This window comes from Eulemur rufifrons, chromosome 18, assembly GCF_041146395.1.
Source record: "Eulemur rufifrons isolate Redbay chromosome 18, OSU_ERuf_1, whole genome shotgun sequence".
NCBI lineage: Eukaryota > Metazoa > Chordata > Mammalia > Primates > Lemuridae > Eulemur > Eulemur rufifrons.
In genome coordinates this window covers 16,786,668-16,802,414 of record NC_091000.1, presented here as the reverse complement: position 1 = coordinate 16,802,414, position 15,747 = coordinate 16,786,668, and the positions used below count along the sequence as shown (strand labels likewise).

The window sequence follows — 15,747 nt, the reverse complement described above, 5'->3', positions numbered from 1 at the left end:
GCAGACAGAAGGACATATGATACTGCAGGTTCTATTACATTGTCATACATATATCCAGTGAGAAATTATAATGGTTCCTTAATGATGATGTATGACTTGTACTGCATCTTCCCAAATTAAGTAACAAAACAGTTTACTGTAGCTACCTCAAACACCTGAAAATAACATCCTAGTGAGAAGGTGCAAAAATAATAGCAACAGCAGAAGTGGAGTTATTCCCATATTTTAGTGACTGGTAGATTGTCACACAGTGGAAGCTGATCAGCACTGAGCTATTCTGTGTTTGTACTTCTTTCACCTTACCTAGAAGCACTTACAAAAGCAGAATGGAGGAGCAAAAATAGGAGTCCGAAGCTGTAGAGGTTATAAGTGACAAACTTTCAAATATAATTTTTGGTAATCATATTTAACCTGCATTATTCATAATCACCTTTTTCTCACAGTAATCCCTTAGGATATGGGTAAAATGGGTACATTCATTACTCACCTAAGAGTGGGTTCTAGATGCCATGTATTGCACATAAAATCTCTCCAGTCCACAGTAGTATAAGTGATGCTATCTTCTCTGTCTTTGTCAGAGGAATTGTCATCATGTATGATAATTGGACTTTTCTGTCCTGGTCGAGTAGATAAAATCCGAGGTGGAAAAATGGCTACAATGAAAATGATAGATTAATATAATAAATATATATCTTATACATTTATTTTAAATCATCATGAGAACAGAAAATTGGCTCCATCTCTCATTTTATATATGACCTGGCCAAAGTCTCACTTAATTACATTTCTTAAAAAGTAATATTTAAAAATAAGCCATAAATAAGTACCAATTATTGGTATTTCTTGGAGAAAAACAATGTCAACACTAATGGTAAAAAATGCTAGTCATTTATTTGATAGCAGGCATAAGTCACTGAAATCAATAGTTGTAGTTTTCCTAAAGAATGGCTATAGGTCAATAACTTTTTTTAAACAGCTTTATTGAGATACAATCCACATACCATACAATTAATTCTTTATAGTATATAATTCAATGGATTTTTTTATGTTAATGGCTACGGACTTAGGAGCTTTTTATGTAGTAGCCTTGTCACTCTTTATAGTGAATGCCCAAGTAAATGTTTTATAAAAGACAAATACAGCAGGGTGTCTGGAAAGTATCCAGCATGGATACAATGGATACAATGACTGGATACTTTCCGGACAGCCCTCCTATACATAATATTGAATCTGAGACATAAGTAGCTTTCATATTATCTTATTTAATAAATATAGTATTTCTCTCAGGGCAGAAGTTTCAAGACAAACTGGACATAAAATAATTGATTGGGTAATATGATATGCAGTATGTAGCTTTGGTTATAAGTTGACTGGGAATGAGCCTACGAATGAAGATGTAGTACCATACTACGTAAGACCACAGATCCTGCCTTTAATTACAGCCTTCTCAGTTGCTTTGCTTTTGTATATTATTGATGGTGGTTAAAGTGCTATAATTTATCTTGCTATTCCACAAATATGTTGATTCTAGTCTACTCTTACATGCTGTTAAGAATTTTCTTAGGGATGTTTGGGTATTTTGGCCAAAACTAATTACTTCTAGTTTGTAATAACAAAATATTCTTACAGCTATTAAAATATCTTTATTTAACACTGAAATCCTCACAGATAATAATACTGTTATTATAAATCTCCTCTTTTTCCCATTGAATAATGTTTTACAACAGTTAATATTAAAACTTTTTTTTGTTGTTTTAGAAATACACATAGTTCATGGCAGGCCAAAACCAACATAATATTTTATAAAATGACAAAGGTTTCACATACATACATACATACATACATAAATGAATAAATAAATAAAGGTTTTCAAGGCCAGGTGGACCAGAAAATTATTTTGTATTTCACAGGTTTATCTAGAATTTGTTTTTCTCTAAATTTAAATATTAAGGCAGAGGGAAAGACAAAAGATTACCAGTGACTGGTATATGTTCGTGCTGTACGTGAGGTCTGCATTTACTTTTATATGATATTGTCTTTTATACGGTTTCAGTCATTTTACTTGAATTTCAGCTAAGGTCTGATAGATTTCTACCTGCCATAATTATTGATAATATTCTTTCACTTAATTTTTGGCACATCTTGATTGAATAGTAATATAAGCAATTCATTCTATGCTATACTACTTTTGTACTCTTTCAACATAGTATTTTAATAATCTTTTATTTTTTAAATAACTACAAGACAAATGTTACATTTTTTCTTCATGAAAAAAATGAAACAATACTTTAGTGTGGCCTGAACAAATTACATTTATTCCAAAAAGCAATTTTTTAAGAATGACATCTGTGGTTTTACCAGTATATTTATACTTGAATGATTATTCAATAATTATGCAATAATTATTGAATAAATAAATGGCCATGTATTTTGAAGCATTCCAAATTACCTCATTCTTTTAAACAGCTACAGAGTACTATAATGCATTCAACTACTTCCAGATAGATATTAAGGTTATCATACGTTTCTTAATGGGCAAACGTTTAAGCTTCTAGTGAGTGTTTATTCCAACCCATGTTAGCTACCTCATGAAAACAAAATACCACCACTGAGGCCTAAATAATTTATTTATAAAAAGAAAATGTTCTCTGTATACCAAGCAGATTTATCTTCTTATTCCATTCAGTTTTCCCAATTATGCATATAACTCATGCGTCATTATGTAGCTGTTTCTTTAATCATTTCACTTAGATTTGTAGTATTTCCTCACATTTTCCTACTTTGCAAGAATCTCCTACAAGGCCTAACTGAAAATATACATAATGTATATAGAAATACTCTTTAAAGTATAAAACACCATTCATTATGAGATGTGATTAGAAAAAGAGTGCTATGTATCTAGCAAATACTGAGAAAGTCTGTCACATAATATATTTACTGATATTTGCAACTCACAGGAGACATATTCCACTCATTTTCTCATTGGACCATAAAAAATCCATGTAAATGGCATTAACAGCTGCCTTTCCTGTAGCTTGAAAGAAAAAAAAATTCTACCCACCTTTTTCTTTTTCTTTAAGATAAGCTGACACTAAGTCATGAAGAAACATGATAAGCTCAGCATCCATAGTCACACAAATGTGGTCAGTGAACTCTGTCACCACACTACATTCTACTTTTGGCTTCAAGTTGGCATCTGCAATGATAAAGTTAATAGTAAAAAATTTAATGAAATGAGTTCTTCTCTTCCTATTAATAAGGGTTTACATAGGTCCATGTAAATGTTAACCATTTGAAATGAAACTATAGAGAAATGAATAATCTTTGTATGTGATTATAGAATGATGATAGTTTATTAAGTACTTTCCTAGTACAGGCTGAGTATCCCTTATCTGAAATGCTTGGGACCAGAACTGTTGCAGATTTTAGAATATTTTGCATTATACTTACTGATTCAGTATCCCTAATCCAAAATCTGAAATCTAAAATGCTCCAATGAGCATTTCTTTTGAGCATTATTGGTCCTTAAAAAGTTTTAGATTTTGGTGCATTTCAGATTTTGGAATTTTGGATTTGGGATGTTCAATCTGAATATGCCATTTATTCCTCATAACAGCTCTTTACATGAAGTCCATTCTTAATTTTACTGAGGAGAAGGAGGCACAAGTACATTAAATAATTTGCCAGAGGGTCATACAGCTGCTAAGAAAATCAATCAATTTGACCTAGAAAATGAAATGATTTCATTAGATTATATTAACATTACAGAAATAATATGTGAGAAAGCAGTAGTAGTTTGAAGTTACTTTAGTATGTTCTTAGTAACTTTAGATTGTATTTTCACATACCCTGTAATGAAGGTTCCTGTGGTTCTTGAACGTGAATGGATTTAAAGTCAAGCTGCATCCTTGGTAATGCAAAGATAGTCTCTGTTTCATGATTGTAGCTAGAACCTCCTCTGAATCCACTCAGTAAACTAGCATTCTTCACAGTAGTGCTACTCTCTGTGTTATTAGCATCAACATTACGAAGTAGGTTTAGCTCTACATGTATAATGATAAAGACAATAAAAGTCAAATTAAACCAATAGGCACTGAAAAGCCTATAGTTGTCAGGACAACTATGATACATAGAACTATTATCATTTCAAAAGTTGAAAAGAATCACATTAAAAAATATATATATATATATATATATGTGTGTATATATAAAATCAATCACTGTTGTCAAGACCAAAGCTTTAATAATGGGGTTTGGATAAATCCAATACATCAATACATTCTAGTTCTGGCTTCTTGGATATTAAAATGAATATTATTCTCAACTGAATTCATGTCTGAACTTAAGTGTTTCATTAGGCCCAGAGGTCTCCATAGATTGAACACTTCACTTTTAAAGAATTTGGTATTAAATAGGATCCTAACCTTGAAATTAGGTAGAAGTCCTAATTTTCTCCAACATACATGCTGTGATTACACTAGAGATGTCTTATAAAAATCAGTATTTTTTGTAGGTACACAGACAGCAGTTCATTATGCTAATAGGCCTTCCATAGTATCCCAGCCAAAAACATCCCTTCCTTCAAATTCCTCTTTGGAACATATAATAGTCAATATAGGCATTATATTCTAATTTACTTTCTTACCCTCCTCTGTTCTCAGAACATTTTTAACAGTTCCTATTTAATTCCTGAGGTCATCTATTCCATGGTAGCTATTCTCCATGGGGCCCAAGTCTGTTTTGATGGGCAGCAAAGCACTCTCTTTAAACTTATGACTTCATGGAATAATATTATTTAGTTTTATTTTGGTTCAGCCATCCTGAACTTTAAGTTTGTGGCATTCCATTATTTAGTTGTGTAATAACTTCCCCAAACCTCCACTTTTTAACATTACTACAAAAATATTTTTCTAATGTCATTTTCCAAAAATTTCCAAAATATTTCCCAATAAACTTAATTTTGTTTATTTAAAAGCAATTTATTTTGAATGTTTTCAGTTACATCTAAAATAATTTGAGTCTATGAGATGTAGCACTACCACGGTGGTGAATCATGTACTAAACAATAGTTACTTGTGTCAGCAGGAGTAAAATGAAAATTGTTTAAAGAAATGAAAACTCCACCTTTAAACTCTCAACACAGTCAACAGAAGCCAAAATTGAAAAAACAAACAAATCTCTCCAAAGACTAAAAATTTTAACCTTCATTCCTTGTGGCCGTAACATAATTGAACCATTCTTTCACACTTGCTACTCCATGGGGCGGATTTTCATGGCGGCGCCTTGTTATCTTGGTTATTGTCGCCATAGGACTTTCCAAAGCACCACATGGTTTGGTAACCATGGTGTTATGACCCAGATGAAAATCTAGTGTTTGCACAATGTATGTAGAATGATCACTAGAGCCTAGAGCAAAAGAAAAAAAGATGTTTTTTAAAGTAACAAACTATATTTAGATCCAAGAAAACAGTTGTGACCTCAGAGCAATAGATTTAGCTAAGTCATACACAGATAGGCTATAGTCATATGTAGATACGAAGGCTATAAAAATGAAGAATAAATGAGTAAAAAAATAAATAATTTACAAATAATTCTTCTTTCTTTTAGTCATAATTGGATTTGTCCCCAGTAAGACAAAGAGCATCAACCATGTTTTCCTTCATCATTAAGAAACCACCGAGTAGGAAATTAAAGCTCAAAGGAACTGAGTTCATCACTGTAATAGAGGTAAGAGCTCAACCTTGCCTATAAGTTTTATAATATAGTCTTGACGGGCAAATAATTTCCTCACACTGCCACTGTGTGTCTTCTCTTCATGTTTACGGTAACTATCATCATGACTAGGCTAGCCACAGAGTATGAACTTTCATTGCCCAAGTAAGAAACAGGGAGTAGGACAGCAAGTTCAGAAATAAGCCCTTTAACATGTTCCAGATATTATAGATATTGACTCATTGGCAGTGAACTCCTTAACACGTCAGATACATGAGAACAAATAGAGATGGACTTCAGAAATATTATAATAAAAACAGACAAAAGATATGAGAAGGGAAAATTACTTTCTTAAACAATCATAACAGAAGATAGGAAAAAGTAAAAGCTGGAAATGTGTCAGTTTACCATCTTCCCAGATTTTCTGAGCTTCAGTCCAAAAAGCAATATTTGGTTCTTCTAAATGAAAAAGGGCCCAGGATTTTGAACGGAAATTTGGACCATGAAAACATGCCAGTGTCATATGATTTCCATGTAAGCTCATTGATCCTCCAAATTGCATTCCATCTTCTGGTAATGGAATCTGAAATAAGGATATGTGGCATCCTGATACCACCTTCAATACTCCAGGCCAATGTCGATGATGAGCTGCATCAAGCACTGCAAGAAAATCAAAAAACATATTTCCTGAAGTGCATCATGAGTATCCTGAATGGGGCAAGAAGGCAGCAAGTCGCTACTTTCTGCAGCTGAAAGTGATTCATGTAAGGGATGAAAACAATGTCCAGCACCTGGTTCATACTAAGCACTAGCTAATAAAGATATGGTCTGGGGAAAGATGCTGCATGAGGATGGACACAGCTAAGCAAAGCAGTAACTTACTAATAAAAATTACAACTAACACTTCTGTAATGATTAATGATTCACAAAGTGTTTGCATGAAATTTTACATAATTCTCACAATAACTCTGTAAACTAGGTACGTCATCTTGAGTGATTTCAAGTGAAGCAGAAGAACAAAGGGGTTAAGTGGACCGGTGACTGGAAGACCCAGAAATCAAATGCAGACCTCCTGATTGTAAGTAATGCCTTTTACTCTTCTATACCCTTGCTACTCAAAATGAGGTCACAGAAATAGCAGCATCAGCATCACCTGGGAGCATGTTAGAAATAGATACTCTTAAGTCCACCCATATCTACTGTATCAGAATCTGCATTTTAATAAGATCCACAGGTGGTTCAGATGCACATGAAAGTTTGAGAGGCATTAATCAAACATATGATTTATATTTCCCACGTATTCCAATAATGGCTCTTCTCCACATCTCTCATCCCAGATCCAAACAAGGATCCATGCATTGTATTTAGCTGGCGTGTTTCCTTCAATCTAAAACAATTTCCTAAGCCTGTTTGTTTTTCATGACAAGGACTTTTTTGAAGAATCCAGGCCAGGTGTTTTACAGAACATTACCTCAATTTGTATATGCTTGATATCAATTCCAGTTTAAAGGAAATACATGGACTAGAAGAACAAGGCAAATGACACCACAAGGAAGCAACTAAAATCTAGAAGGTAAGACACTCTATAGGACAATTGGCCAGATCTCTTCAACAAGTCAGGTCATACAAAAATGATCTGCCTAATATCACACAAATAATAATGAATCCAAAGTCAGCTATTCTAACTCCATAGCCCATGCTCTAAATCTACAATATGATACTGTCATAAATAGTATTCAAGAGCATGAAGTTAGAATAGTTATAGATGCAGAGTAGCAGGGGAATAGATGATAAGTAATAACTTCCCAAATGATGGCCTCTAATTCCACTGGTAGGTAGGAAATATGGTCCTTTGCTGAGTGAACTGGATGAAGAACCTACAGCCTATTTTGTAAGTATAGCATATAGATTATTATTGTTACTATTATTTTTAATTAAGAACATAACATAAATATTTAGTGAAAGATAAAGTATATATAAAGATTTAATTCTAATTCTTACATTGTTCTTGTGAACTTTTCTCTAGGTTGTTAGTCACTGTCTTTGGTGGAAGATACGGAACTGGTCCCCAGGTAGACAGAGCTCGTTTGCTGGTGTCAAACTGCTGTGTGAAAAATTCCTGGAGCTTCATTCCTATTTTTATCAGGTCTGGCGTGGTTGATCTTGATATCATGACTTGGAAAATATCCCACTTCAAATCTCCATGGACAAAAATCTCACTAGAGCATAAAACAGAATTTTTATCATATGTTTTACAGAATATACTTTAAAAATACAAGAAAAATTCTCTTCTCCACCCAGCTTTTTATTTGCATTAACTGTATAATATAAAAATATTTTGCAGGAAAAATGAATTGCTTGTGTTTTCTTACTGGAAAATATGTTAAGAGCAGTCATGTAAAGTATTCAAAAAGTAATGTCTTAATAAATACCTTTTATCAGTTATGCTTGAATCCAATGTATTATACAGGTTTACTTTCCATTCATCCTGAAGCTTAAGATCAGCATTACTGAAGATACCCATAAGGATACTTGAGCCCATGTAATCAACACGAGCTTCAGTAGAACCCATAGTAATCTGAATTTTGTGATTGGGTTGCTGATTTGGATGTTCAGAAATATGAGCTAAAATAGAAACAATAATTTTCACAGAAATGTCCATGGGAAAAACTCATCACAATCAATTTCCAAAAACTTTTTCTTAAGATTTCTGTTTTGCAGACATATTAGATCAGTTGTAAAATCTCAACATACCAACCATCTCCAAAGCATTGACATCTATGGTCCCTCCAACTACTCCTCCTTTTGAATCTAATTGTGATCTTCCCAGACCAACAGACATGCTAATCTCTCGATCACGGTTACTTCCTACTGAGAGACGGCCCTGGCTCTTCAAACCACTAGTTGTCCAACTAAAAAAAGGAAAAAAGGTTATTAATTAGATATATGACTTCTAATGTCATGAATTAAAACAGGATTTACATTAAAAAGAAGTTAAATCATATTATTTAAGTAAAAGATCAAGTTTGACAATGAAACAACATACTTCTTATAAAAACTATGTGGTAAATGTTAATTAACATCAATGATGAAGCTTTCTTCTTAGCTAGAAAACTAATTTCCTTATAATTTGTACACTTTTTAGAACATATATTTCATGCTTTTATATTATAATATCCTTAGGATGAAGCCATTTTCAGGATAAAATAATTTATATCTTTTATCTACTATCTTTAATTTCTCAAAAATTTCAGCATTAAGAAAAGGTTTTGAATTGCTTTACTACAATATAAGAAAAATTACAACTAATGATTGCATATATTTCCTTTGGACATGAATAGCTTACGTTGTATTGCCCATTACATTACTCATATTCATTTGAACGTTTAATTGCTTCAAGTTGATAGCAAAAACGACAAGTGTTTCCCATGGGGTCCCTTGTTGGCTTGCTGCTTTGTTTGATTTGTTAAAAGGAGTTGATGTTTTTGAAAGTGAATCTAAAAATAGAAAAATCAAATACATGTTCATTTGCATAAACATCAAGCCAATTATAAAGCAAAAACAACTTTTATCACTATAATCCACAAAGTGGAAATATGATATTATATTAGAACCTAATGTTTAATGGTTGTCATCATATGGCCTCTAAAATAATAGTTACCATTTACTGAATGGTTAGTACGTGCTGGCAGCCTTATTTCTTGAAAGTTCATAAAATTCTATATGGTTCCCATTTTATATGAGGAAATTCTGGGGTACATGAGATATAGCAGCAGAGATCATTCATCACCCTGGGACTTTCATCACAAATGAGAAAATCATAAGGTGCTGCTGCCAAATAGAAGCCTCAAAAACAGAGACCATTCTGAAATGCAGAGGCCAGCTGGGGTGCCTGTCTTTTATGTTCTTATGCACTAAGTGTATATCTTGATACCTGCATTTGCTCATTATGCTTTAATCTTGCCTTGTGACAAGAACTATATCATTCATTTTTATATATTTGGGCACAGTACAGAGCCAAGGCTAAGTATATAAAAAGTTCAGGAAAACACTGACTAAATAAAAGAATGACTGAATCAATACAAAGATTAATTTGTTCAATATCAAAGCACCTTCTGGGACTTACACAATGCTGTAGGTTTCTTTCTAAAAATAACTGTACTATATGGAGCACACTAACAATATGCTAATTCCTCTCTCCCTATCCCTTTGCAAAGCTACTAGCCATCTAGGTGTCTCTTCTGCTGGCAATACTTTGAAGTGTTTGTTATTTCTTATTTTATCTGTTTTTGGTTTTTTTTTTCTGATCTATCATAAAAAACCAAAATGTGTGTCTTCCTACAATTGGGGCTAAAATCTGGGAGTAACTAAGATTTTTATCTTGGGAACACTGGAGGGTATTGATAACAAAAAGAGCAGTGTTACCTCTTCGAGGAACTGACGAATCAGATACACTTCTTGATCTTATGGAAGCTGGAGATTTTAGGCTCTGTGCTGCTGTTCCTGGTGACATGGTGCTGTTTGTCATATGCTCATTGAACACATTAGGTGACTGAGGCATGTGAGTGAAGGAGGCTGACTGACTTGGCTGCTCCCAGGTCTTGCAGTAAGCTTTTCTTGATGACTCAGGGGAAAGATGCTGGCTTACCCCTTCAATGGAATCAGGTGTCCCTGGACCAGATGCTAGTAGAAAAGTAGAAAACAAAAAACAAAAACAAAATCCAAAGTGGGTAAAAATCATGATGTAAAATAATTTCACCCATCCACCATTTATAATCATATTACATATTCCCTCTAGTTCTCTATTTAGCAACTGTATGGCAATATACAGTTTGCAAAAAGTATTCCAGTATTTTATTTAATTCTTACAGAAACTTCATGTGAAGGGGAAAACAGGTATTCTGGTCCCAGTTTGCAGGTGACGGAATAGACTTAGACCTAGGACTGCTAATATTTTCCACTAAATGATGCTGACTCTACTTTTCACTTCCATAACTCTCTCTTGAGCTCATTACAACAATATCCAAGTCTGACAGACAAATGCAGGTAGATGGTAGCATGTCCCCAACACTTTGTTTTCCATGCTTATCTAATCATGATTAACTTGGATGGTTAAATGTATTTCTGCCTTTCTAGATTTTACAAAGATTACAGAGTAATCATAGAATAAAATGTCAGCTAGAATGTAATCTCCAAGAGGGTTAGACTTTGGTCCGTTTGGTTCTGTGATACATCCCCAGTGCTAATGTCTCCCCAGTGCTTGGCATATCAGAGGGGCCCAATAGACATTTCTTCAATAAGTGAATGAATCGCATGGTACAACTTACCAAATAAGACCAAGTTTGTGTTATCAATCATGGATTTTGCTACTATTGGAACCAAAATTTAAAGCAATCTGATTATAATTACATAACAAGCTTACTTGGCAAATTTATAGTTTGGTCTCCGAGGAACAGACGTCTTGCAATACTTCTCCTATACCACGCTCTTGGAAATGCCAGAATTTCACTGAGTCGACGCATATCATATTTAAAGGAGGCAGACCCTATATCACAGACAGCTGGTACACAAATAAAATTTGTTAGAACAAATTTCTAAAATCCTTAATGTTTTCACATAGTAGGTATAAGACAGGATATTATACAGCTAAATTACATTTATGTTATAATTCATGAAATACCAAAATAAGTTATATATTATGATAAGCAAGTGATTATATATCCTTCCACAAATTATAGAAATAGCGTATTCTAACATTGGGTTCATTTCCTTTTTTTTGAGGTGATGGCAAGTTGGAATTCTATTATCACTTTATCTTGAAACTCACAGAGAGGTTCTAAAGATCAGTCATAGAGTCAGCTCTCAATTTTAACACAGGGCTCTTTTGAAATATGGAAAATGAATCATCAGGATGAGTTGGGATACAAGCTTTTTCAAAAGGAGTTGTAAACCAAATAGCTCTCTGTCAGGGACTACTATTTTCCTTTTAGACAAAGAGCAGTGACTTTTAAAAAGACAAAAAGCATCCTGATGGCCAGAGTTGTGCTCTGTGCATTCTTCTACTCCTGCTTTATGTGCTCTTCTGTTCCTCTACCATAGCTTCCGTAGGATTTACATCCCAATGATTCCCAAAGCTAAAGTTCCTGTTTTTGCCTGAGACCATACCTACATAGCACATCAGACAACTGCCTACCAGACCCTTCATCTAAATGTCCTAGAGGCACTTTCTTCTTCATTTTCTAAGTTAATGGCTTCACTGGTTCTTCAGTCATCTAAGCTAAAAGTTTCAGGCATTCTTGTCTCTTCTACTGCCCCTTATACAACTTATCCTCAACCTTGTGGATTCTCTTATCTCTCTCTTGAAACCAATCCTTTTTCTCCTTTTTTACTGTTATAATATAGGCCTTCACCCACTAATTGCTTGATCTATTTCAGCAGCCTCCTCAAGCAACTTTTGTCCCCACCTTTCTTACTGCCATCGACTCTCCTTTAAAACACTAATCTGAAGCCTCATCCCATTTCTTAAAAACCTCTAATGGTTTCTTACTGCCCACAGGATCAGTACCTGATTCTTTTGCCTGGCATAGTGAGTCCCTTCCTCCACAATATGGTCTTGATCTATTTTATCAGCTTTATCTCTAACCATTCTTGTCTCCTGGTCCCACCTACTTTGTACAACCAATTAAATGTTCAGTTATACCCTAGACTTCAGCCACAGCAAAACAAAGTATGACCCAAAAGCATATTGTGATGCTTCTGTGACACTGAATGCCACGTTGCTATCTCCAAAAATATTCCTAATCAATTTGTAAGATCTGGCCCAAATATTATTTCCTTTGTGAAGCCTTCTCTGATCTCCCATATCAAACATAACTTATTATTTCCTCCTCTTTATATAAACCGCCACTATATTATAGCATTTCATTTATAATCCTGCACTCATTTATTTGTCTACACATAAGACCTTGCCTTATTCATGCCTACTTCCCTCAATCACCTAGCAATTTCTGACAAAAGGTTACTGTGAAACACAGGCTACATATTTGTTTGCTGAATCAATATTGGGTTAAATGAACATACCATATTTATTTGACTAATAATTATAAAAATTTTCACTCATTTAGTACTCTGAATTCTTCAAAATGTTCCATATACATTTAACTTTACTCAAACCACAATGTAAAGAAAGTAATTTGCCCATAGTTATATAACTAGTTATAAAACCAGCAATACATATGCATACAACTCAAGATCTTCTGATACCAAGTAAAAACTTTTTAATGTCACTCACCCCTATGTAGTACTTTAAGCATTTACAATTAGAAAAACAAAACCAAAAAGTCAGAAATTTTACCCATTCATGGTAGAGAACAAGTGAAGAAAAGCAACCCTCAGTGATTTAATTAGGCATGTTTTGGCCCTTGGGTGATATGTCTATCCATTTATCTAGAAATCATAGTTCTAATATTGGACTGGACTGAAATAGTACAGTAGGCTGGACTGATATTCCTCTCTTTTAAATTAATTTTATCACTGAAAGCTTAAGTGTACTTAATACTTAAACATCGTTAAAACAGAGGCCATTATTTAATTCTGGAAAACAATATTTTAATTAAAAAACTATAAAATTGAATACCAGATATATTTATTAACGTAGTATCCATTTTGCTTGCAGTCTTGCTTACAGATGGACTTTCAAAAAATGAGGCACCTCCTGAACGCCTTATCCGAGACAGACTCACTTTTACAAATTCAAGGTTTATGCTTAGTGAATCTTTTCGACCAGTGACTGAAGTGGGTTCCTCATCCACATTCCCTTAAAAAAAAGCAAACAAAAACCCCCACATCTATATACACATACATACACACAGCTAATTAGATGAAAATTATCCAATACAGTGTAATATGCCATCAATTAAAATCATTTGAGGTAAAAACTTAAGCGGAATGGTCAAATGAGCATTAGCATTCCTAGGTTAATAGGCTCAAGCCCATAAATATAATTGGTGATTTTTCCAACAACAAAAACTCACACTGACATGGAGCATGTGTCATCATCATTTGTCTAAATACAAGTCAAGAGATATTCACTAATAACATGATCTTGTGCATTTTTAGTGGTTCATCTGCACTTTAAAAGGCCAATAAAATTTAATTTCACTGAAAAATGGACTTAAATAATAGTCTCATTTAAATTAACAAACATGACCCACACTTTAAAATTTTACTTTTTAGGATACAATTTCTTATATAAATAGGCAATGATTTGGTAAGACATTTAAACATTTAAGTAACTTCTGATATCCAAAGAGATTACTGTGCTGTTTCTATCATTTAGAAAATATTCTGAATTTTTAAATTCTTAAATAATTTACCTGATTTACTTATTGCATATTTCTACTTATGTAGGGACAAGATAGATACTATCAAAAAGGAAAAATATAAAAAGGTTCTGATCTTAGTTTATATCCCTTATTAAAAGTATTATGATTTATGAAAAGCAAGCTTGAAAAGATGCTTGAAAAGCTTGAAAAAAGTTTAAAAGATGCTATAAACTTGAAAAAGACACAAACATGCAAAGCATACCTAATCCTCCTGATCCAGATGTAAGGCCAGAAACGGCGGTTTTTTGTTTTCCTGCTCCATATGGATGAAATACATAAAGGGAAAAGTCAGACATGCATGCAGTGAAGCTCAAGCCAGACGAACTACTGCTGGAACTGGTCAGATCTGACTGACTACTACTGTGTCGACTTCTGCCAAGAGGGCTGCCTAATCCTGACGAACCTGTAGTGAACACAAGAAATTCAGAATAGTTACAAGCAGTAAGGAAAAAAAAAAAAGCCAGTCACAATATGTTCTCAAGAACCAACTATGATTTCAGAATAAAACAGAAACACTCAAACATTAACAGATCAATAGATTTAAATCCTTAAAGTTGAAATGAGGACTTAGATGTATTTTCTAATTAATTTATGTTATAAACTAGGGTTGAATACTCTGTTCATCTTTAAAACAATCGTTTATACATATATTTGGCCCACTGAATGTTTTCCTATTTCTATACTCCTTTGTCCCACTGGAAGCAGGTAGTGGAAGAGGCCCAAAAGAGTGGGGATTTAAGCAAAGGGGAAGGAGAACAAACTAAAAAAAACATACATATACCTGGATTCCACATTTCATAAGTAGCGGTAGAAGCAGAGCAAGGTATGCAAATGCAGAAAGTAGAAGACCTATTTCTCTTAGAGCCAAGTGTCCTTACTGGCAACATTTACCAGGAATGGACAAACAAATTCCAAATACACTTTAAGCGTAACAAAATGAGACCATCTGAGGAGAGCAATACAGAATTTTGCTGCTGATTCCAAAATTTATCTCCAGACCTCCTTTGGAATTATATATTACAACTGTCTACTTAACCTCCTACTAGAATAGGTCAGAAGCATTTAAAGTTTATCATTTCCAAAACTGAACTCTTATCTTTTTCCTTGCATCTGCTTTTCTTCCACTGTTCCCCATCTCCAGTAAGTGAACACTTCCATGCAACTAGCTCAACAAGAAGCCTAGGAGTTACTTGTCATTCTTCCTACTCCTGACTATCATGTAATTTATCACCATGTCATTTCTATATCTCACATAAAATAAAGTCTATCCTTTTCCCTCCATCTCACTGCTACCATTCTAGTTTAAGTTATCAACAACTCTGCCTGGATCACTGAAATGGCCAACTGCTCTTCCATTCTAATCAACTGCCACACTGCAGCTGGACTGGTGGTCTCAAAGTGTAAATCTGAATCATGTCCACCCACTTCCCTGCTTAACCTATCTGTCAGTGGCTTCCCCACATGATCTGGCTCTTTCCTCTCTCTCTAATCCTTTCTAATGCCAGTCTCCACTTATAATATTTTTTTTTTCTTTTTGTTTTACAAAGTTGCCAAACTTTTTCCCATTTCACAGGTTTTGTATTCTCTATCAGGAGTGTTCATTCCCCCAACTCTCTGCTTAACTAACTTATACTCACTGGCTTCACGTTTC

At 33.9% G+C, this 15,747-nt stretch overlaps 1 protein-coding gene across 2 annotated transcripts in view; it reads right to left on the bottom strand.

Annotated features, from left to right (window-relative positions):
- BLTP1 (bridge-like lipid transfer protein family member 1) overlaps positions 1-15,747 on the bottom strand; it is a 173,497-nt gene that overhangs the window by 2,896 nt on the left and 154,854 nt on the right. For both annotated transcript variants that reach the window (XM_069493730.1, XM_069493731.1), the window contains 13 exons: positions 14,299-14,499; positions 13,349-13,528; positions 11,135-11,272; positions 10,138-10,395; positions 9,059-9,209; positions 8,467-8,624; positions 8,145-8,337; positions 7,714-7,931; positions 6,121-6,372; positions 5,203-5,406; positions 3,849-4,043; positions 3,062-3,196; positions 488-653 (listed from right to left, as the gene is read on the bottom strand). In XM_069493730.1, the coding sequence (XP_069349831.1) occupies positions 488-653; positions 3,062-3,196; positions 3,849-4,043; positions 5,203-5,406; positions 6,121-6,372; positions 7,714-7,931; positions 8,145-8,337; positions 8,467-8,624; positions 9,059-9,209; positions 10,138-10,395; positions 11,135-11,272; positions 13,349-13,528; positions 14,299-14,499 (2,449 nt within the window). The remainder of the gene's footprint in view (positions 1-487; positions 654-3,061; positions 3,197-3,848; positions 4,044-5,202; positions 5,407-6,120; positions 6,373-7,713; positions 7,932-8,144; positions 8,338-8,466; positions 8,625-9,058; positions 9,210-10,137; positions 10,396-11,134; positions 11,273-13,348; positions 13,529-14,298; positions 14,500-15,747) is intronic.